The sequence below is a fragment of the Hylaeus volcanicus genome, chromosome 3 (genome assembly GCF_026283585.1).
Source record: "Hylaeus volcanicus isolate JK05 chromosome 3, UHH_iyHylVolc1.0_haploid, whole genome shotgun sequence".
Lineage (NCBI taxonomy): Eukaryota > Metazoa > Arthropoda > Insecta > Hymenoptera > Colletidae > Hylaeus > Hylaeus volcanicus.
The window spans coordinates 16,440,612-16,465,762 of NC_071978.1; the positions used below are offsets into that span (position 1 = coordinate 16,440,612).

The 25,151-nt window shown below is 32.2% G+C and overlaps 1 protein-coding gene across 2 annotated transcripts in view; it reads right to left on the reverse strand.

Annotated features, from left to right (window-relative positions):
• Positions 1 to 2,065: 2,065 nt before the first annotated feature.
• Positions 2,066 to 25,151, reverse strand: part of LOC128873266 (class A basic helix-loop-helix protein 15-like) — a 60,814-nt gene continuing 37,728 nt past the window's right edge. For both annotated transcript variants that reach the window (XM_054116719.1, XM_054116720.1), the window contains 3 exons: positions 21,839 to 22,027; positions 17,715 to 17,851; positions 2,066 to 10,832 (listed from right to left, as the gene is read on the reverse strand). In XM_054116719.1, coding sequence (XP_053972694.1) covers positions 10,676 to 10,832; positions 17,715 to 17,851; positions 21,839 to 22,027 — 483 coding nt within the window. In that variant the 3' untranslated portion in view covers positions 2,066 to 10,675. The remainder of the gene's footprint in view (positions 10,833 to 17,714; positions 17,852 to 21,838; positions 22,028 to 25,151) is intronic.

The following is a 25,151-nucleotide window of genomic DNA, read 5'->3' on the forward strand; positions in this document are numbered from 1 at the left end:
TTACGTTCTATATATGGGTATATCGTATCATATATTTTCTTTCTTTCGACGTCGTGTGTGAACACACTTGAACTGCTCACAAGCGCGTGTGCAGAATATGGTCACTTATAAAATTCTTTCATTTAGAAAATATATTTCTTTACGTATATATATATGTATTATAGATATTTCTGTGTATGTGTGTATCTATACATAATGTATATTACATTGAAATATAACGCAGGTACACAGAGCACACCGATAGAAACCGCCCATTTCTGAAATCTGAAGAAGTGTTCTTTTCTATGGAATCTCCATTATTTTATGACAGAATTTTATACACTCACTGTTCAAAGCAAAGAATTTTGAGAACAAAAACATTAAGATATAATCACTCTAATACTAATACTTTTCAAGATATTTATCTCTTAACCAAGAAAGATGAAATTGGAATATTAATATTTTAGCAGCTGGATGATTTGGAAATTGTTGGATTCAGAATAGGCGTATTTTAATAATTCTGTCTTCAAAATTTGTTACTGTAGCGAATCCTGACATAAAATACTAGATTAAAAGATAATAAACATACTTCTCAATAAACACTTCTTTTTTAACGAATATATTAAGGTGATCTGTTTCTATTTGAACACTCTGTATATATACACTCTTTTTTCTATAATTATTCATACATTTTATGGTTCTAACACGGGTACGTCTTGAGACCGACTTTCTTTGTTTTATTCAACTCTGCATAAATGTAATGGAGTGAAAGATTTCTTTACAGCAATCAAAGAATCCATTCAAAGAATTTTTTATTCTCTGAGGGCAAGACAGAATAATTAATATTTATACTTACGAGCCAGTGCAACGGACCTTGCAACGTTCGGATTAGTGGATCACCCGCGGCAAGCTTGACTGAGTACAACTAGTCATCTTCCTACTTTTTTCTACTTCCTTTCTTTCAACCTTTTTGATCTCAATTATCTTGCCGCTCGAAGTGTTTATGGGATCATAATAAAGTACTATGGTACGCGACGCGACACCATAAGTAAACTCAAATCATTCAAAACTCCATACATGTTTAACCAATTGAAACGATGAGAGTCTTTCAAATGTATTTCATCAAACTGGAACTCGAATTGATATTGGAGGCAGAAACGAGCAAAATTTTTTATGCATATGAGAATTTTGCTCATCTTTGCTGCTGGATAACATGCATGTAGGTTCACCGGGATTCTATCTTTAATGTATCGTTCCTTCTTCATAGTTCTGATCGACCTAGCTATGTTATTTTTGAAAAAATAACGTTTCACGGTTGGAAGTTTTGAATGCAAGATTTCGATCCGTGAATACTAGAACATTTTTATTTAATTTATAATCATTTTTTTCACGAAGAAACCCTGAATTTAGCGCAAGGAAAGTATCACAATTTTCAGATGTAAGTGTATATCATGGAACATCCGTGTTCTCACTACTTTGTTCACCTCTAATAACATTACTTTTACTTAGAAACATGTTCATTACATCCGCAACGTACAGGATTCAATATGGTCAATGGTCGTTTTACGCACAGCTAAGCAGTAATCGCACGCGACGTACGGTACCGCTCAAAAGTTTAGGTATGACTACAATTTTGTATACTTTGCACAGTTTGTACGTGAATTGTTTTTTACCATTTCTCAATCTCATGCTTGAACAGAGTAAACGAGTAAAAGAGGATATCTTAGAAGTCTCATGAATAAGTGTTTCTCATTTTTTTAACATTTAGAGGACAGCTTTGTACAGAAATATTTTCGCAAAGCTTTGCAGAGTAAAATTAATGGATTATTTCAAACCCATTTTTTAATCATATTTGTTTTAAAAAATTGTTTGAAATTCATTTTGTTTCGTATAATCTTTGTAATTTAAACTATGCATACGCTGGTGGACACGTATGGTTCTTCTTAAGATTTACATAATAATAAATTAATCCTTGTATCGGATAGTATTAAAAACTTTGTTTTACAATTGTCTCATTGCAATTGATAAAATTTGCTGTATTTTATTATTCTTAATATAGACAGAATGAAAAGTGACGAATATGTCATAAGTTATAAAACAATTTTATCAAATTATACAGACAAAATTTCAGCCATTTCTATCTTTCAAGTTCTTTAGTTTCCAGTGTCTGTTATGATATTTTTATTCTTTTTTAATTCAGTTTTTAATCAAAATAAAATACTAAGAAGGTTATTTATTAATGCATAATTGACGCATCACCGTAGTTCCTTACGACTTTGATGAATATTAAGAAAAAAAAGTACTGCAGGGACAATCTTTTTATACGACGTAGTGAGTTACTAGAATACATTGTTGGGAATAAGAACAATATTTTTAGGAACTGTTACAGAATAGATCGAAGAAAATAATAGTGAATAAATAAGCCACATGAATGTCAAGTGACGTGAAAATGAGAATGTCATGTGGAGAATGACAATTAATGCAATTTTATCTATTAATAAATCATTATTATGCGTATGTGTGTCGCCTATAATAATCTCTGTTATTTGTACTTTGCAGTTACAAAAGTTATGAATTTCTTCTTAATAACTCTGTCCTACGCCACGCATATGTACGTGTAAAAATGGAGAAGTTTGTCAGTACAAGCATGGTATTATTTACAGTAAACAATTGCACTTTAAGTTTAGGTCTTTGGAATAAATGAATACATATTTACAAAGAAAATTTATACAATGATTATTATCAATCAGGAGGAGGAATAGGTTATAGATGTGAAGATTTAAATAAATGATAGCTTGCATTAAAACGATGAAGTCGTAGGTTGAAACTTTGTATATATTATAGAAAGATTTAACGTAACTATGCAAACATAGGTTCATCCAGAGATGAATAATTCAAATTAGATGTATAGGAAAATTTCATGAATTCTTGCGAATTAAATAATGTAAATAAAATGTGAAGTTTAATATTAATGTGAATTGAATAATAATTATATTCATTTTTTATAATCATCGCCTTGTTTGGCGAACAACTAGTTATAAATATGAGTGCAATACTAATAAACGGAATAAATAGAGGAAAGCAATTCAATAAGTCGACAAGAAATACCTGAAAAATGAAGGAAGAAAGTAAAGAATAATAAAGTGGAAAAGGTTAGAGAAATTAAAGAAGGATATCAGAGAAGACAAACATTCTTTTATACAAAATATTTTTCTTATTTCGTCTTCCGTTATAAAGTTGTCACGATGGAATAACCATAAGCAAAAGCGTTGATTGCCACTACTTAAAGTATAAAAGTAAGTTGATGTTTCATTAATTTTTAATAAATGTACTCATTTATGTCAAAGTGGACCCAACGTTGAAACATTTACTTTAAACAATAATATTACTGTGCTGACTAAATTCTTATTTATTTTAGTTTTTCTAATCACAAACATTAACTTCAGTTTTCTATATAAAAATAAACGTACTTGGTTATAAAACGTAATTACGAAGAAAAAACTTCTTCATTTTCTTTAGGAAACTTTTATGAAATCGGGTTTGCAGTCATTGTGTTAATCTTATCGTGCTCGCGCCTACGTGCGATGAATATTACTTCTTTTTTTAACGCACAGTTGCCCTTGCATTATCGACCTTAAAGAACAGTTCTTAAAAGGAAAACATCTCGTGGACATTGCAATGACAATATAAATTGATTGAAACTGATGTCTATTGAGAAAGGTGCGGTGAATACGAGTAAGTTAATGCACATATCGAAACTTTTGAACAGTGCTGCATGTACGATCAGTAGTATCAGCACGCAAATACCAGACATGCGTGCGAACAAAATCGGAAGGGAGCGATTTTCGGGCTTGAACCCCGTACAAAATTCGCCGCGACAAAGCGTTCGACGAGCTCTCGACAAAGACAGGCAAAATTGTAATCGGATAATATATAAAAAATACAACTAACATAGAAACTTATTCGTGTCGTTTATTAGATTAACTAATGAAAATTTTACGTGGTTTCCCAAGGTTTCAACAAACAATTGTTAAACGTTTTTGGTTCCATGTTCGAAAATATCGACAATTGCTTGTTAAGATCTTAGAAAACTATATTAAGGATGGCCCAGGTAAGTGTAACAAGCTATAACGAACATATTTTTCATTACAGACAATTGTTTAAAGTATCTCGTAAACTAATCATTTGTTAACCACTTTATTCTAATACTTTTTTTATGTAAAATGATGAGAGGAATCGACCTATGTAAAAAAATATGCGTTTTTATTTTTAAAAAATAGTATAACTATCGACTGCACATGCATCATTGCATTTATAAAAGAAAACATGTCCTACAAATAAAGTACATTTTGAACCATTCGTCTTTTCCCTTTGACATTTTTCTGTAAATCTACTGATAACGAAGTTATATCCTGTTCCATTTACTTGGGCCATCCTGTATAGTGAATCCTGTCTAAGAGATGCCTGGTTATCCACACCAATTCTTCGTACTGCTTGCTTCGAAGGAAGAAAATCGAATCGAATCCTTCACCATGTGAGAGACACGTCCCGTACGTGCGCCTCTTACACAGGATTTACTGTATTCTAATTCGTATACAAGCACATCGCATCATATGAAATTAAATTTTTATTCGCTCATTAAGATATATTTCAATCTGAAATCTACATTCTAATTTCTGTTTGACGAATAACAAATAAGCAGTGGTTTATCGTTTATTCGTTATTCGAAATTTTCATCTAGTTGAATAATTTTGCCCATCATTGACTCGCGAGCTTTCGAAACAACCACGGGTCGTCGAAAGAAAGCGAATTAAGAATGAAGAAAACAGAGAAGCGTTTATAGAGCAACGTGATAAAAGTAGAAAAAAACACACAAGTAAAACGAAAATGATATTTGTACACGTCCAGCTTCGCGCATCGGCTGTGCAGTGTGCACCGTGGCCACGTTCTATTAACCCTTTGCGCTCGAGAGGCGACTCTTAGTCGCCGCTAGGTTTCACGTGGCAACTCGAGTGGCGACTGGGAGGCGACGATCTTTCTTTGCGTTAGATTTCGTTGAATCTGTAAACGTTGATAGCGACATCACTTCACGAATAGGTTCCCAAACTTCTTCATGTATTTTTTTTCTCGAAGTGAGCGAACATGAATTTGATTTGAAATTGTTACAAGTCGAAGTTATTTGTATAAAAAATCAGTATTAATATTAACACCGGCTTCGGAGCAATTTCCTGTCATTTCTTTCAATCGAAAAAGCTGTTATGACTCTTTCAACAGTCGAAATCTTTTGAAGAAATTTTGAGGGAAGGGCTAAATTATTTCTTTACATTATAATTTACACTTTTTAATGTGTAATTACCAGTGGTTCTCAGCTTTTTTATTAGATCATAAAAATTTGATATTCGTCTCGCAGTACTATACTATCAAAATAAGTATCGTTTCTTTGTACGGTATGCATGAAAACAATTTTCATGGTGGCACTACAATGTGGTTTTCGTTAATGACGCAGAAGGAGGCGAATTTCAATTTTTCCGCGAATGTTTCGTTCGACCTCGTCAAATACTCGCGAAACCGTCTGGAGTTGCTGGTTCGTCTTGGCAAAAATCTCGACGAGAGCAAAGGGTTAAATGCATCGTCTCCTCTGTTGCCGAAGAAGGGATGCGCAAGTTTTGCATATCAATTGCGCGAAGCTAGTCGATGCGTTGTACCCGCGCGTCTGCGGGATCTGGTAACTTGAGTCGATGTCTCTGGTCCCTGTTCTCGAGATGATACAGCAACAATTATATTATCACATTCATGATCAATATCCACTGTATTGATCATTAACATGTTAATATACGTATATATTAATATATAGATATATGTATACATGTATATGTCTAAGGTACGCGTTACTCTTCGAAGTCCGTATCTTCGTATGGGCTTAAGTGTCTTTCTACTCGATTTAAACGCTAAATTAAGATTTCCTTACGAATCTGCTGATCATGGAGCGATCATGGAGTACGTTTACACGACAAAATGAAGAAGAAATGATAACACCGATATTATAACTCTGAGATGTTTGACGAATAGGCTACGAGTTACGATATCGGTGTTAAAGGAACGTGTAAACGATGATAGGATTAATTGTTATGCGAGCAGACAATAGTCGTTAATAAATATTACAGTTTCATTAGCACTTCTACTGCCATCGATATTACGTGGTACATATCGCTTCTTCGCACTAATAGTGATACGGTTTAAAGAATTAACCTTTAATGGATAAGCATTTGAAAATTTGCATTTTTAAAGAACGATACTCTATTCTAATCGTAGGATGAATTTAACCCTTTGGGCTTCGAGAGCTTTATTTAATATGAACGACTAGCAACTCGAAGGCATCTTTGTGGCGTCGCTCTTTAAAATTGTGTGTGCTCTTTTCTTTCCAAGTATTTATATTTAATTAAAATTTGATTGATTTGATTTGATTGATGGCGTTAATTCAGTGTTATGACGGATAGCACATTATTAATGCCAAGTACCGATATTATCTCTCGTATTCTGATTAGAGTTTCCTTGTGTCTTTCTTTTTCGTGTTTCTGATATTTAATTCATCAACATTATATACAGCCGTCCTGAGCCAAAACGGGGTGTCTTGCTTTTTTCCAAGTTTTATAGTTTTCCAGTAGGACAACTAGTATTTTATTTTACACGTTTCCGTATCGAAATAAACTTGCACTAATCTTTAACGGACGTACGTCATTTCCTACGTGACATTGTCGTTTTTACCGTATCGAACGTGTCATAGTAACTTTTAGTGTACAGAATGTTGCGTTAATAGTTTATTTGTTGTAAAAAGAATGAGAAAGGTCATGTTCGTTCAAGAAAAAATATATAATATCCCTTCAAACTTCTTATAGCTACAACATTTTTTATGTACAGTCTAAAAATATTGGCATCCAGTAAGAGTTATTCGTTAAGTACATAGAAATGCTAAAGAAATTAATGGATCATTCCAATGTAATACATTCAAAAAATTGATTGAAAAAATTCTATTTCTCGAAATTTGATATATTTGAAAATATATTGTGAAATTTTGGTGAACAAATTTCAAGTATTTTAGCTTTTGTAGTTGTTAAGCTGTTTTTCGCCTATAGGTACAAGTAACTTTAAACCGGTTTTTCTCGAATCGACCTGATTTCTCAGCTGGTGCATCACTCAATTGAAATTTTAACATGTTCTTTTACATACCAATGACTTTGGTCGAGACCAAAATTACGTTTTTATATCGAGTTTATCATACAATTTTTAAGAATTGCTCAAAGAAACATATACAATTTCGATATTTACATTTCAACATGCACCATTTTGTAAAATTCTCAATATTAATAATTTCTCGTAATCCCTACAATAGCAATACACATACTAATTAAAAATCTTCTTTGTATTCTCGTTTCAGACCACTCTACGAACTCAAATCTTTAAATCACAGTATCCGTCCAAAAAAAAAAACAACAATACCAAATATTTATATTATAATTTTAGAACAATAATGTTATGTAATCTACAAATAAATTGATAAACCATACACAAGTTTTACACTGTTAAATATAGTATTCAATTAAAAAAAAAGAACCATAAGTAGTACTCAGTTTTCTGTTTATATGTATATCGAAAATGAAAAAGAAACTTGGCCGATTTAAGCGCAAAGTTTAAGGAAACATGCCGTCGAAATCCCCTTTTTAGCTTAGGACCGCAGTATCCTTGATTACAGAATTATAATTATTCAATAGCAGCGAAGGCATTCTACTGTTCTTAAATTCCAGCGGATCGTAAGGTCTCGAACCTTTGTTTAATGGTTAAATCGCGTCGAACAAACCGGGTTTTCATTCCGGCGATCATTTCTACGTCGTTTTTCCCCCCTCCCCTTATATTGGGCAGCTATCCTCGGTATCATTTCTATTCGATTGCCCGGCATCCTTACGGTATATCTCTTTACGGTCACTTTTGGCGATGAACGTCCCCATCGGTTCCTGTCCAACTTGCAGACTCGAAGATGATCACCACGAAGAAAGAAAAAAATAAGTATTTAGCACGATGTCACGCGGGGGACGATGTGCAACGAGGTTCTAATACGAAATTCTATCACAGTTTCTCACACTTTTGCGTCGCACTGATCGTTACCGTCGTCGATGCGATCCGATCTATCGGCGTCGACCTCGAGATCCTTCGAATCCAAGCCAACCGAACCACCGAACGTTCATAATTCGAAGCAACATCGACATATTTATATTATTATTAGCTCGGGATAATGGCAGACTCGTCGGGACATTTAACACTTTGCCAACTGTGCATTTTGTGAATTTTATGCAACAATACGGCTGTAAACTTAGATGACCACGCGGAGTCTATCGGGGACCCCGACATGGTTATCTCATAAAGGCCTCTCATTGTACTTGATAAATCAAGTACCAGTGTTTTCAGTTACTTTTTCACGAAGCAAGGGAGAATTTACACACGTTTGCTTCTATAAATATTGTTATTCCGAAGTTAGTTTAATAAATGACGTTGATTAATCCGTCATCCAATTAATAAATAGGTTTATATTATTTTTTGAAATAACCCTGGGATCTCTTATAGACCTTCTTGGTGTTTTTTTAATGTGAAATATAAGTAGCATGGCCATCTAAGTTAGCCGCTATTGACATGAATTTTTAAGTAACACTAATTAAATTTTTGTGGAATCATTCAAATATGAAGTTTTTTAAATTTTTACAATATAATTAGCTCCTGAAAGAGACTAAAAGAGTCCACATGAGACTAGCAACATAAGTGATCATAAATAGGGGAGAGTGCTGTACGGTATACGTAATAATAGGTTTAAACGATTCGAAACAACCAGAGCCGTTAATTCTAGTCAATAATAACGTACAATAAAGTTGTTATTCACAGACAACAAGCTTTAAGAACTTAAATCGTTGTAATTTTTAGCTGAATCATGTGTATATTTAATTTATTACATCTATTCCATTTCATAATCATACCTTTTGATTAACAAATGGTGTGGAACAACAATGGATTTCTTATAAAAAAATAAGAACAAAATATGAAATAATATTCTTTCATTTAAAGCTTAGTTTTCGAGAAAATCGAGTTTGAAAATCGTCTTCGATTTGAATTTAGTTTGAGTTTAATATGTACGTAATGAATTACAGAACTATTTTACCTCAACTGAAGACTTCGGATTGTTTACATTTTTTTAATATAAGTGCTATGGAATCCTGATCGATAGAAATATACACTATATGAATTGTTATATTGTCTTATAATAGAATTTACCAAATGTTCACTAGCGCAAATTGTAAAGAAATAACTAACAATAAAACAAAAATTAATGATGTTTTCAAATAAAATCAATGTAGAGGAATTGTTTTAAACACCAAAAACAGGAATTTAAACAATCTACAAATAAGTTAATATTGTGGTGTACCACGTGTAGATTATCAAGTGATACTTTACAAAAAAATCAAACCAACCGTTTAATATATTTCATTTCTATGGTTATATTATTGTATGTTGAATTGTTATTCTTTCGAATCGTTTGTTTTAATTGATAGTTTACCAATGCAGTGTGCACATATTTTTACCAATATGTGTACCATTCCATAACATTCTTTTCTAAAAAATGCATTATATACGGTTCGATACTTAAATAGTATAGCGTATATATTTATCGGTACTGATCCCATATCATTTTGTCTCAGAAATAAAATTTGAAGTCACTAGTAGAGGAAATACGAGTTCAGTAAAATTCCGATAGTCCGGTACGCAAAGCTCGAGCATAATGCCTCATATTGTGGGGGAAGGATAATACGTTTTATGTGCACTTTATGGGGCGATTATAAATAGACTAATCCTTGCCAAAAAAAAAAAATCTAAAAATCGTTCAGAGGTACAGCAATCTCCTCTGTGTTGAATTTAGGTTCCATACACCGAGGATAAGCGCATTTATTTACACTTATCCTGTATGTTCATAAATGCACAATTGCACATTATCGCGGTGACATGGTGAAAACTCCCACGGTCGGTTGACAATGTGTTAAGATGTTGATGTCTCTTATCTCCTCGAACGGCTTTGGCACACGACTAATACATCGTACACGAATTCAGGAAGATATAAATTTGCAATTAACGATCGTGGCGAATACAAGAAAAGTCGTTTCGCACTGTTATATAGCTTGCGAGCGAAAAAATCGAGACGTCTCAAGGTAACGGGCCCGGTGACACCCGAAAAAAAAAGATGGGAAAAAAGAAAGAGAATTCGCCGACTTGGCTGACCGTGAGGACCGTCTCTTTCTTTCCTTCCATCGTCAACCTCGCATCCCGTTGGCCTTCAAAGGATCTCCAGAGGTCGACCTTGGACGGATCATTTCGTAAAAGCCGAATTGCATCTTCTTCGATAAGTCTCGAACGGCTCCTCGACGACCGTTTCGCGACAGCCGATTTGACGATTCCCCATTGGCTATCTCGTTTTTCCACGGTGGTTCAACGAAGCCCTGCTCACTGCCATCCGTTCTTCTCTTCTTTTTCTTCCGAGATTCACTCCGTGTATTCTTCTTTCCGCGATCCGTTCAGGGAAGGCGACTTTTACGGGCTTGTCTCGTCGAACACGAGCATCGCCATGGAGAGCATCGGTCAACATTAGACGTAATTAAGCAAGCTACGGTATCCTGCGCTCTAAATCTTCGTGGAGCAAACTATTGTTGTTGGTCTCGTGCATCGATGCAGGGGACGCCTCTTCGGGTTGCTCGCCGCCGCTAAGCTCTAGCTGACCTGTGCTGTCGCCGCTGCTAGAGCCGCATTCGCCGTCGACGAAACTGAAAAGAAATTTCCTCGTGTCATGTTGTATGCCATGTCTTGGGAATCGAATTGTTTTCGCGAACAATGCCGCGCGTTCGTTCGCAATATAAGGGGGCAGACCACTCTAAAACCACTTTTAAAGTATATTGTGTAAATGTTTATAAAGAAACTATATAACAGAATTGTATTCGAACTTTTAGTACGTTTTATGGAGCACATAAGCAAACAAAAACCTGTCTCAAAATGTATTTAGCATTGTGTTAAGGTCGATTCAGACTATACGACAACGGACCGTCACGTTCCGGCACCGACACGACAAAACATTCAAACACGCGTTTTAATGGAATTATTCATACTTAACAGATACCGACCTGAACGTTCCGTGACCGGGAATAGTGTGAATAGTTCCATTAAAACGCGTGTTTGAATGTTTTGTCGTGTCGTTGCCGGAACGTGACGGTTCGTTGTTGTATAGTCTGAATCGACCTTTACTCGATTCTACGGTATGCGTAAACGAGCTCTGCAATAAAAATACAGGTGACCGGTTGACACGTTGGAGACTACTGGATAAATCTAAGATAAAAAAAGAACTAGACATTTTCTTAAACTAGATATCTATGGCTAGATTTTGAAAAGAAATTTCATAATTTTACAAAAAGGGCTATGTCCAGACCTAGCGACGAGTTTTCTGAAGATAATGTGACTTGAATCATATCGCTCGGACTCATACTTTTCTCTAAACCTACAAATAGGTTGAAAAGTATCGTTTAAAGGTAAAGGAATTTAAAGTATTGGTAGCTTTCGGTTGAGCGTTTAACACTATTCCACGTTCGAGGTTGTAACTCTAGCAATTATAGAAATTTATTTTTCAAATTTTGACATATAATTCTTGAAATATGTTTCTTTTACGAGATACAATAAGAAAATCGATTTCTAGAAAATGTTTCAGTGGTCTGCCCCCTTACTGTCATGCGCGCATCGAAAGTACGCATTCTTAAAAATTGGGACAAATAAATATTTACACTCAGTTATAGGTGAGAGTAAAATTATAAGGGAAGTCAATTAAAACATAGGTCAATAGAAGCCAGTAAAATAGGTTAAATATAAGTATGGATAGTGTCGCGGTCCACATATTTATGAGCAGACGTGTAGTTGCATTATGAACATTAAATTAATTTAAAAAACAAAAATATTCCAACTAATAGATAGAATTCAATAATATGCGTATATAATGTTTGTTACCATTGCTGTTTATTGTACAGATTTATGAACTTCATACTCATAGTACTGGTTAAATAGTAAATACCCACTTTAAGCATCGTATCTTATAGACATCGTAGACACAAGCTTCTAAGCGTAATGAATCATAACGCATTTAATTATCGTAGCCTTGGGAGGTTAAAAAAAAAGAGGTAAACATAGAAAAAAAAATATCAAGAGCTTATCTCGTGTTGCAACGTACCGTTCATAATATTTTCGCGAGCGAAGTGGGTTATTGCCTCCTGCTCAACAAGATAAATCGAGTTATCGCAATTTATCGCAGTTACCCAAAAGGTTTAAAAATTACTTGCACCAATTTTAGAGTAGATGTCGCGGCGCGTAAAAGACATTGCTCTCTTTATCAGAAGTGGTCAAATTCGATAATGTATCGTTGTTACGAGGATCGCGTCACTTTTAATTAAAGCGTTTGATTTATCGTTGATTCTTTTTTTCTTCTCAATCGATCGGTCATTAAATCTTCACGAAAGTTTGCAACTATCGTACGATACCGTACAATATTTACTGACATTGCATTTCAACTTCAACAACCGTGATGCAACTAAGTTGACACAATATCGGCTATCTCGTGTTATCTTGCCGTATTATCTCGTAATTTTCGACAAGCGATTGATAAACTGTTTAAATTCATTTTTTCACGCGGATAAATGTTCGATTCATATATAGATACGTTCGCGAAACCGATAAATTCTGCTGGAGCGAAGTTCACATGGAAGTAACAAGTTGAGCACAGTATTAATCAAAGTTTAGTTTATGCACTTCAGCAGAACGAAAGATAATACTAGCAGCGAAGTATTCCGGCCGTGGATAAAGCAAAGGTCGCCGATAAAATGTTGTCTTTACTTTTGAACATTGATGTGATATCGCCGAATGTTAACATTAACAAATAATAATGAATAATATTCTCTCTCATTACGAGTTAAATTACATTTAACTCTTCACGGTTACATTCGATGCAGGCATGGTAGTCATGCTGGTTGGTAATATTACTTAAAGAATGTATCAATTTTATTGACAGAAGTTTGATATATTGGAAGCAAATGATGAATCGGTGATAGAAATGAATATTTATTATAGATTGTTCTGATTATAATTTTTCACTTTTAATATGTTTAATGCTGAATATAAGAGAGATATAATAATGCAAGAGTATTATACAGAAGAACGCTTGGCTACCTATACGAACGTAGTTGCATGATGTCGTTACCGTCGATATGATCGATATCGCCGTCATTAGCATAGCCGCCAAAATATGAATCGTGTAAGAATGCTTAACTATAAGGTGTTAGTGAAGCATTACTTTAACATGATTAATCCTTGTCTTGAATTAACTTCATTTGTAATTGTATCAAATTAATTATAGACATTTTTTAGAACTCTCAATGTTACAATTTTGCGCCTAGTAACATGGAGTCTGATTCGTAATGAATAATGCCAACTACTATTTTCTTTTCATAATCGCAACTAAAAACGTTAAAATCATTTATTTAAAAATCAGAAGTTTCTTCTATTTTATATCTTGTGGGATTGAGCCTTTCTACTAATGACGCGATCATTTATTATCAATGTCAATGAACAGTTTTTATTCATATATTTCATATATCAGATTGTGATCAAATTTTTGTACACAGAATACATATAATGTCGTAATATCATTTATATAAAGTGTAATTTGTTTTATTATAAAAAATATTACTTTAAAATCTTTTAGACGCAACATTTTTCTCGTGTTTCTAATGATTCTTGATAGAATTCCAGAAATTAAATATATTGTAGTAAAAAATACTAATCAAATGCACGTCCATTACGATTAACATCAGGACTGAAAGAGTTGATAAAGAAGTTTGATGCGAACGTCATTTTATGTTCAACGAGAGCAATTGTCCTTTGTAATTCGAAATTCGTGGCAACGATTCGCAATGCGATTGGAATAGAAATGTTCACGTAACGAATTTAATTGGTATGCATACCTCTCTTTGGTATTAGCAACCGCTACTTGCCGTTAGTTTTTCAATCAGGATTATTGTTACGGTCTTAGATATTTACAATCCGTGAAAGAGTGCCGGTGCACGGTTCGTGATTGCACATTTGGCTTTAGCATTGTGAAATGTCTGCTTTCAGCCAGTATCTCGATAAGGTTTTGTTTCCTCTGATAACGATCGAACGGATTGATTAAATGGCACGTCGAAATTAGCGAACACGAACACCTATCCCAAGAATCCGAGACATAAATAAATCTGCTACTTGCTATAATGTAAAACGAAAAAAATAATTTTAAATATTCTACTTCGTTAATAAATGGTACTTTTTAAAAATTTTAATTAAATAAAACAAATTTATACAAATATGTTCTTAATATTTTAAAAATTGTTTGTTTCGTATCACATTGTGTGCAATCTAGAACGTAGTAAATATTAATTATTTATTCTAGACTATCTGTGAGAATTATGCTAACCTTTAATTAGCCAAGAAGATTTCTTTGAATAGTGTTTTATATTCAATTAGGTAAACATTCGATCAATTAGAGTCAATGAAAGCAATTAATTTTGGAACGAATTAGAGTAAATATTATAAAAATATTAGATCTACGTTTCTCGATTGGAGAAATTCTCTTTTCTTTTTAAGGGGACATATTCTGAAAAATGTCCGTAACCACTGGCTTATATGAAAGCTATGATATAAATCATCATTTTCAAAACATAAAGGAAATAGGACGAATGGCTATTTGATTTATCAGTTATTCAGATAGGCTGGTATTAATTAAGTAAGTAGCGAATAATAGCAGAGACAAAACAAACGGTTGTCTAGAACTTAAAATGTTTAAATAAACTAAAATTGTAAATTTAACAATATTTCTTAGAAATATATACACAAAATTAAACAATTAAATTTCCGTTTTAGTCGATATTAGATTAAGAGTATATTAATTGTATTGCACAAATTTAAAATTTTCTTTAAATATAACGTAATAGTCTTAATGTTTTAGTATGATAGTTTTAATTTATTTTAATAGTTATTACATCATATATAAATGTGTAAATAAAAAGTCACATTCATATCAGCTCAAGCCATTTAGACCTTTACAAATTTCTGTTCTGAATTATTCGTTTGTATTGTTATATAATTTTCAACATTATAACTACGAAAGCCATATTGCGTAAGACCTTGTAGTTCATTCGTTACTGGTTTAATGATATGGTTATAGATGCAAAAATGTAATTTCTATCGCACATAGAAATCTTTAATCCAGATTAGAAATTTGCTCAACTTTGTTTGGAATAATAGTGCGTTCTTCCATGAAGTGAATGAAATGACAAATGATAAGAAAAAATTAATTGAAGATAAGATTATACGTGGTTGCAACAGACGAGGAAGCACCGGCGCATTGGGAAAACGGAGAAAATGAGGAAAAAGCGTTGCATCTTTGATCGTTTAATGTCAATCGGACATTGTACTCTAACTCGGCTATGTCGACACGCGAGACGTTTCTATCGTCCGTCGTAAAAGTCGATTATCTCGTCGTGGAATGAAAGTATTTCGGGTCGAATTCGTGAATCAGAAACACGCTCGTTAGCCAATTAAGAAGTTTACATAATCACAACCACCTTTTCGTTACGCTTTAACGATTCGTGCAATGGTGTCGCAAATAATTTTCTGCTCGCGCATCACCTTGTATACCGAAACACGATACTCGATTAAATATTTTCGATCGATCGACCGAAAAATTCTTGAAAAGAGTATAATTACCACATAATATTCAACGGTTGGGCAATTCTTTCTTTTAACGTTATGCGAGTCGACATTCTCTCGCCATTGGCTGTAAACAGTGTTTGCAGTGTACAGTATACTGATAATTTAATTCTACTGACTCTTGGGTGACAATTTGTTGGCCCTTACCTTGCATATTTGTGCAAAAGATATGTACATATATTATTTATATGTAAAGCGAAAGTTGGGTAGGTAAGACGATGAATGTCTGTAAAGCTGATTTCTGTTTTAATTGGCAGAAATTTGACATGTACTGTTACTTATGCATTGTTAAACAAACCAACTATCTCTATAATTATACATATATTGTGTGGTATTTCTTTTATTAATATTGACATACACGGATCGGTGACTTTTACATAATCTTTTTGTTGTTTATTTAGTGATTTTTGTGTCAACCAAAGGTAAGACCACAATATAATGTAACATATCGTAAAGTATGCATCTATTCTTCTGCGTAAATTATTATAAGGATTTTCGTTTCTTTTTTATTGGTATCACGATTGTTTATTCAAGGTGGTTTCTGTAATCTCACGGGGTAAGATGTCACGGGGTAAAATGATTCACGAACTCGCCACCTTACTTCGTTGTCAAATGTTATAAAACTATTCTCTACTTCTTTGTTCTAGGATGCCAAGAATGTACGTAAGAAAAATAAAGAGACGTATATGGGATGAACATACTAATATCAATGTCATATCACAATTGCTCAAATTTTTTGCAAGACTTTTATAAAAGCAGCGATTCTGAAAAATGCAATTAATGTACAGAAAATGAGGTATTCAACCTTGTGATCCATTTATTTTTAAATAAAACAACTTTATAGCGATCAACACAACGAAGAGAGAATCACAAATGAAGAACCCACCATCTGAACATTGTACCTCAGACAGTGATACGTTAATTACATAATATTAATCAATTTAAAAAGAAGTGGGAAAATATTTTATGTTTATAATGTGAATTTATCGTAAAAATTAATTGCATAACTTCACACGGCTATTTACAATTGGTAGGTTCCAACTGGAACACAGATATTTAATTACATACACGAATTGTCCCCAAAGATAGTGATTATTAACAAAAGTTGCATTGACTTCGTTTGAATGATAACATGAACAATTATCATCTGTTAATCCTTTGCGGTTGTATGTCTACTCTCAGCCAAAAACTAATACTTGATCGTTCGAGTTCTCGTTTTGATGAAAACTCGAATTTTTATAAATAAAAAAACATGCCATTTTTCCTTGAAACTGCGTAAATAAACGATCAGAGGCCGCGATTTCATTAATTTTCGAAAAAAAGAATAAAGCTACTAGATTAATCATTAAACTAACGATTTTTTTTATTGGATTGATTTTAGATGGATCAGTAAAAAGTTACGATGGTTACCGCAAAGTACTACATGTGGAACAGGGTACAGCAAATATGGTATCAATAACTTTGTTAACATTAAATATTTTTTTCTGAAATTTCTATCAAATAAAGTTAAAACAAAGAGTAATAACTTAGTATTTTTGTTTTATAAAATATTATATTATTACTGTAAAACAAAATTATTCGAAATACCCAGTTTTTCACGGCGCTAAGTGGACCTAACCCCTTAAAGTACAGGATTTAAATGGCGCGCATACATTTTCTTTATCAAGAAATTATGTTTGTCGCTAAGTACCGGGAGTATGAGGTAAAAGTTACGCAACACTATCAAAGTCACCAACGTGTCGTTAAATCGTTATAGAAACTATCGTAGTTTCCTTGTCGGTACCAATTAAAAGAATTTTTTTTGATTATCAAAATGATTTTTAAACGATCCCGCGCGCGCGTACACGTGTATTAACTGATAAGCTACTTACGTGTATGGTTGCTCTTCGCCGCGCATTTCACATATGACGTTTGTCAGAGCCATTATATAATTCTTGGCCAACGTAAGCGTCTCTATTTTGCTGAGCTTCCTTTCCATTTTTACGTGCGGTATCACCTCGCGCAGTTGCTGAAAACGATAACAGTGTTGCTGATAATTGTCGACATTTCTATTGCATCGCTCGTCAATTATTGAACGTTCGTCTATCTCTCTACAATATTTATCGTTATATAACGCAGCGACGGCGTTTTTGTACATAGGAGTTATTTTTGTTAAATTGAATAAACTTTAAGAATGTTAAAAAGTAAATATGAAAGTTGAAAACTTTAATTCAACAATGGAATTTAAATATAATAAATTCTACGCGTTGATTTAAGTGTTGAGATATTCCTGATTTCTGATTTCAGATAGTCATATTCAAAAAATGTCAAATTCGTATGAATAATAATGTCATTTAGTCTGTCGTATTTCGTTATATTTGAATGTTTATCTTCGGTATGACTTCTAAACATACCAAAACCTGTTGCCAAGATGCAAAATGAAGTTCTGTGCCAATCAGTAAAAAAAATATCTCATTTGTAATAATTAGGTGTATGCATATATCTACTATATCAACTAAATGGAATCTACATTTTTCAATCAACTTAAAAACGAGTCAAGAAAAAGAACACTTAGTAGATAAATGCCGATGTGTCGTTCTCTAACACCCTCCAAACGTAGCCTACAGGACTTCTGCGTATAGCTAATAAAACATGAATGACATACACCCAATTCATTGTTTACACGAATTTGAAGTTGGACGACTTAAAAATGTCTTCCTTTCGAAGTCATTGTCTCAAAATTATGTATATACCAATATTTAAAAAAAAATTCACGTATATACCAGATTTTAAAAACTTGACAGCACTGCGCACTGTCACAACAGAGTAATTACTGGGGAATTCCCTTATTTGATAACTAAAATTGCATACATATGTACAGTCGCGGACAATTGATTGGTTCCAAAGAGAGAATATTATATTTATGAATACATTTCATACAGATTATCGTAGCAATAAAAAATGAAAATACTACTTTATAGGGTTTTTTAATCTGAACAAAACACAATAATTGGGTTTTGAAAAAGTCGTTTGTTTATTGACTAATAAATACAAAATTTAAGTAATCACCTGTCAGTCAATTAATTGGGCTTAAAAGTTAAACTGCTTATAAAAATAGTTATTGTTTTGAATTTGTTACGTTAAAACAATTGAATAATATGATGGGTTCATATCCCATGTCATGAGACATTATAAAAATGTCTTAGTTTGGCACCCTGTAAGGTTAAAGTCATTAGACAAGGGGGGGGGGGGGGGCCAGTAGAGTACCAATTGCAAAGCTAACGCTTCCACACCGTTGAAGAACTTTTTAATCTCGTTTATCATATTTGGAACTATCTACCTGGAAATTCAATTAAAAACTTACTCAAATTTTGGCCAAAACGATGTCAACCAGAGATTAAAGCAAAAGGGTATGCTACTAAATACTAAACAAAACTGTTGGTATTAATTAATTGCCTGAAGGAAATTTGTGATTATTTAAATTTTATATTTATTAGTCCACCGAATGAATGATTTTTTTGCGGGAATTAGTATTTGTGTTTCATCCAGTTTATAAAACTCTATAAGATATTATTTTCATTTTTTTAGTGTTACGATCAAATATTACTATAAAATTATTCATAAAAATATACTATTCTCTTTTGGAGCCAATCAATCCGCGACTATTCAGCGTTTCTTTACAAAATCTTCGAATTAAATATAGTTCTTTATTTCATCTTACTCGGACCGTACCCTCAATTTTACTATAGAAAATTCATCTTTTTTCTGCGAATTTCTGAGGAACACATCTACCGTGTAAAAAAAAGATTTGGGTGCAATTTGTTCAGTTGGATGGATCAATTAAAATATGATTCGAAATGAATGTCGATCAGCTAGTTTGAGTAGGCCTGTCATATTCTTATTTGTCTGTTCTCTTATCTCCGTATTTCTATTTCCCCTTGAGTGTGTTTCGTGGGGAGAATCGATAGCTGCACCGTAATGGATTATGACGAAGCAACGAGCTTCCACACGAACTTTATAACTTCGATTTCCCTTATTCCACCCTGTTTGCCTCCATCCTTTAACAAGATCTCAAGTGCTCATCGAATCGCCCACGCTCACAGCAGATGGCTCTTACGTCTACTATAGACGTTACGCTTCTATTGTTATTCTGACGAGGCTATTGCGCAAAATAAGACGGACCAAGTGTCTTTTACACTCGAGCAGATATATAGGTTCCTCATTCCATTCGGAGTAGGATCTTTGAACAAGTGTGGATACGTCGTGTTGCGCCTGAACACGTTTTTCCACGAGATTACATTTAACGATAGTCTTGTAGAGGCATGTTTACATACTTAATGTTTTCGACGATCTGGTTTGTCGTCACGTTAAAACGAACTGTTTATATAAAAACTTATATACACTCATTAAATTACTGTAATTTACACAGACCCGGGCACTTTTGACATGATATTATTCGAAATATTATTTATAATAACGCGTTATTTCATTTCATGATTATTTTCATAACTTATATACTATTTTATTTTATAATCGTTCGAAATAATTGTGAAATTGTTCTTTAAAATTGTATCAGGCGAAACCACAGGTATGATTTCGAATTTTAAAGCGTGGCGATAAAAAAGCAAACAAATCCATATTTGTTATCCAAATCAGATGAAATAAATATACTGATATTTTTGGAAGGTAGAAAGACCGATTTGTCTATGATGAATGGTTATTTAATTTTAAGAGACAATTTTCTAAAGTGTAACACATTCTGCGTTAATATTAGATTAGACAAAAATGTCTTAAATAATAATAAAATTATTTTGAGAAGTATGTCTTTTGTTAAATTTAAAATGAAAAAGTAACCAAATAATTTGTTAGTTGAAATAGTTATTATTGCAAATGAATCGGTATTATTTTTCTTTTCAACTGTATTGAAAATAACGGTTTGAAATAAATTAGTTCAAATAGATAGTTCTTATTTCCATTTTAATTAAAATTTACCCAGGTCTGAATGTACATAGCATGTACAGTCTAGTTACAAAATTATATTAGTGTATAATTTACTCATCAATTATATTAATGTATGTATTTTATATGTAATCAGTTTTTTTTTCTATAGGAGGCAAGAAATAATATTTACAATTGAAACGATAAATTTGATTAATTATATTAAATTAAAAAATTTGTATTAATTATATTAAATATTAAATTTTTAAAGATTATTTGGTCATGGCTCGATAAGGCTGTTGGCTTTTCAATTCATTAAGCACATACTCAATAGATTTTTTTTATCAAGTTAATACTAACGTAAATATTTTCTTAACTACGACAGATAACAGTTTGTTTTACATGTTAATGTTTAGTGCCTATCTATAGCTTAATATGAAGCGACATGTAAAGAATCTACATAAACAATTACTAAAATAAATCAATAATGGAACACATGAAATAATACCCTTAATAATGTAATATTTTCTTGCACGATTTAAACTCATCCTTCTAACCCTTAGCGCAACAAATACCCAATTATTTACAACGTGTATCGATGGTAATAAAACTGTAATCTGTTCTACTTATGTAAGAGTAAGTATTTGTAATTCAACGACCTCTTCAACACATTAAATATCACATGCTATATATTAGATATATGTTTAGAAGGTAAGAACAATTTATATCTGCTACAATTAATCAATGAGATTCTTTGATTCAAATTTTAAGCCTTCTGTATATTGTTATTACGATATATTAAATACAGGATTTTTAAACAAATAAATGAAATTAAATTCGAAGTTATGGTTTAAGAAATGAAATGAAATGAATCAATCTGTCTATTAATAATGTTACGATGTTAACTTTAAAATATATATGATTTAAGAAATCAAACTTGCCATTTTCAGATTCGCTCAACATGCAGGTACTTTAAATAGATGGCGGAAGCCTTGTCGCAAATTTCTCTGCAATATTGTAACTCGTCGGAAACGGTGTCGTGAGTTTTCGCAATTTTTGTAGGTCGACGAAATATTACCTCGAAAGCATCATTCAGGGAATGCATTCTCATTCTTTCTCTCTCGTTGCTCTCAAGCCTCCTCAGGTTCCTTTCCCGCGCGGAAATTCCACTTTTTCGTCTCCTTGTCGTCGGTGGTCCTCCACGATTTCTTCTTTTCGCTTGTTTCGGACTTCTCTCGCTGCCACTACTGTCGCTCTCCTCACCCACCTTTTGAATCGTTTCAGAAAGAAGTACTACATTAGATTTTTATCTGTCGTGGGAAATTGATGATAATAATTAAAAAGGAATTAAATTTGCTCTGTCAACACCTTGTCCTACCATTCATTTTGAGATTGTGCGTGTTTACTGTGCATTTACAATAGAATTCCAATAACCTGACATCCTGGGGTCTTTGGCAGTGCCGAGTTATCAAATATGCAGGATTAGTGAACTGTATTCGTTAGATGGTTATAATAAAAATGGCAATTTAAAAACAGAAACGGTGACAAATAATACAGTAATTTAATTTATTAACAAAAATAAAATAAAATAGAATTAAAAAATTACAAATAATATATAAATGATATTCATTTTCTGCGTCTATTTTATCGTCTGATTTTACCATCATCCATAATCACGTAACGATGATAGGCAACAAGCAATTATATTTTAAATCATCTGATCATTTAATTGAAACATTATTTAAAATTAACTTCAATTTTAATAAAAATTTGAAGACAGGTTTCAAATGAAAGGAACCTTTAATTCTTGATATTTTCGATATTTATTTTTGTGCATTGCCTTTATGAACAACGTATAAAGAATTTAGATTTAAAAAATATGATATTCTTTAAAATTAATTAAAATTATCACTATATTAAAAAGCAGGAACGAAAATATTTCATAATAATAATTTAATTCTACTTTATATGATCTACGAAAAATGTTTCTTTTTATATTCAGTGGGTTCATAAATAGGTAAATTGTAATCAAGATTTTATTCGAGTCTGAATTTAACCTATACAATATTTGTTAAATATTTAGACAACAATCATGCGATAAATGAGAAACTCGGACTTCTCAGAAATATAAATTTTCTTTGGAATAATCAATGACGTCTTTCAATAAATTGTTTCTGGTTATCGAAGAAGATTTATTTCTGCTGGATAAAAATACGAGTTTTTCAACACGCTGAACGTAAAATATTTTCATTGTACACTATAATCGCTGCTGCCGCAATCGATTGCATTCTAATGTCCGTTAGAAATATTAGGAGTTCTTGTAACGTAATAGATAAGATTACTTTGATAGATGTCCATGAATTGTGGATCGTGGTAAATTATTTGTTTACCTCCTAGTGTAAAATATATTAAACAAATACAATGAATTTGTCAAAACTAATTATGATAATAATAATAATAAAGATCAATGATTTACTAGAGACAGAAAACAATAATAGCTATCCTCACATTCATTGCAGTAATATAAAAACAACATTCAAAAAGATTTTACTGAAAAAGTTTAACGTTAAAATAAATTTTATATTCAATATAATAATAATTTATAGAAGTAGGTAAATGCATTAAAGACAAAAAGAAAACAAAAAATAGAAGATGTAAGTTTAAATTTAAAGGAATGGAATGAATGAAAGAATTAAAAAAAAGTTTGTCAATTTAAAGAAACCAGTCATTCAATGCAATAAATTAATAAATTAAACGCATAAATCACAGTTTTGATGTTAAGAATGTAAGAGTGATAGGAATCTAAAAGCAAAATTAACCAAAAAGATTATGTCGATGATAAGGTATATCCCAGTCATTTAGATTCCACGTATCACAATTTATTGAATGATTAAAGCAATTACTAGAAAAGTTTTTAAAAATGTCATCTTTTAGTATTACATATTTGTGAACCTTTTAACTTTCTGGCTTGGACTACAATCAAGGCTGAAATCTAACGAAAATCTACTTATACGTCAATACTACTTATGATTATTGGAAGTGCACTTGTCGAACCAATTAATTTTGATATGACACCTACAGTGAAATTAATTATAGATAAGATTAAATTTGTCATGATAGATATCCAATTCTGTTCATAGAATGGTCATTTATCGTTTCGTACTCGGATACATTCCTTCTACTACTGTTCATTGAAACTATTACGATCAGTTAATCCAATTTCTAATTAAAACATAATTTGTACGTGGGTTCTTATACATATATTCTCCTGTACTGATTACGATAAATAATCTGCTATTAGTTCCTGATAGCAGTACTGGTTAATTAGAGGTGAATTAAAGAATTTTAGCTTTACTTTGTTTTTATTACATATTTTGTGTATTACTTTTTAACAATATTATTTCAAATAACCATGAGAACCACATAAAATGTTAACAGCATCAACGTTCAATGTCATCTTCATGCGTTAATGAATCCCGTTATTATTATAAAAGTATTACTCATGCGCGTCTTACAATTGGACATGATCTTTCAATTCATTTGTCCTTATTCAATATTATACGCAACTATCACAAACAAAATAATGAAATAAAACAGGTCATGCTAATTTAATTGGTAACGTTGTGCGCAAAGTTTTCATTACTTTTAGGACTCGGTATATGTTCAATGACAAGAGCACTGAGCTGCTGATAAGCTCGATCAATGTATTAGAAGTCGTAATCTCGACCTCAGGGTGCTAGCGTGCGTAGAATCGATAGACATTGAACGATATATGCATGTATTTGTAAATAGTTTAAATATGTAGTGTTGAAATGCAACGTGGATAACACGTAGAGTATTAATTCAGTATCAGCAACATTAATGTTGGATAATTTCATTTTGAGATTTATACATATATGTATAAGTTATATTTTTGCTGTTTGAAGTATTCAATATGCATATATGCCTCTCATAATTATTCTCAGTTATTTCAGCCATTTATTTGATAACAATTATTGTTACTTTTACAACGCAAACAAAAATCAGACTAAAATGGCTTATACTTTCAATTTTCCTTTTAAAATCAGAAGCGTTCTGAGTGAATAAAGTATATAAGTATCTTATGATTCTCACTATGTCGTAGTCGTGATAAAATTGAGTTTCTGTTGACACTGTCCTGTTGTTCTTTAAACAAATTTCTATATGTTTTGGTCAATCGTGTCGGTGTTCATTTGTTCACATGTTCAATCATTTTCTAGTTAGTCTTATATTCAAATAGATCTGTACATATAATTAACTAAATATAATATTAATAAGTTTATAATAATTAAAATATACAAATAATCGATATAATGCGTATATAAAAAAAATATAATTTTTGTTAATTGAATATAAGTTCCATTATTTAGAAT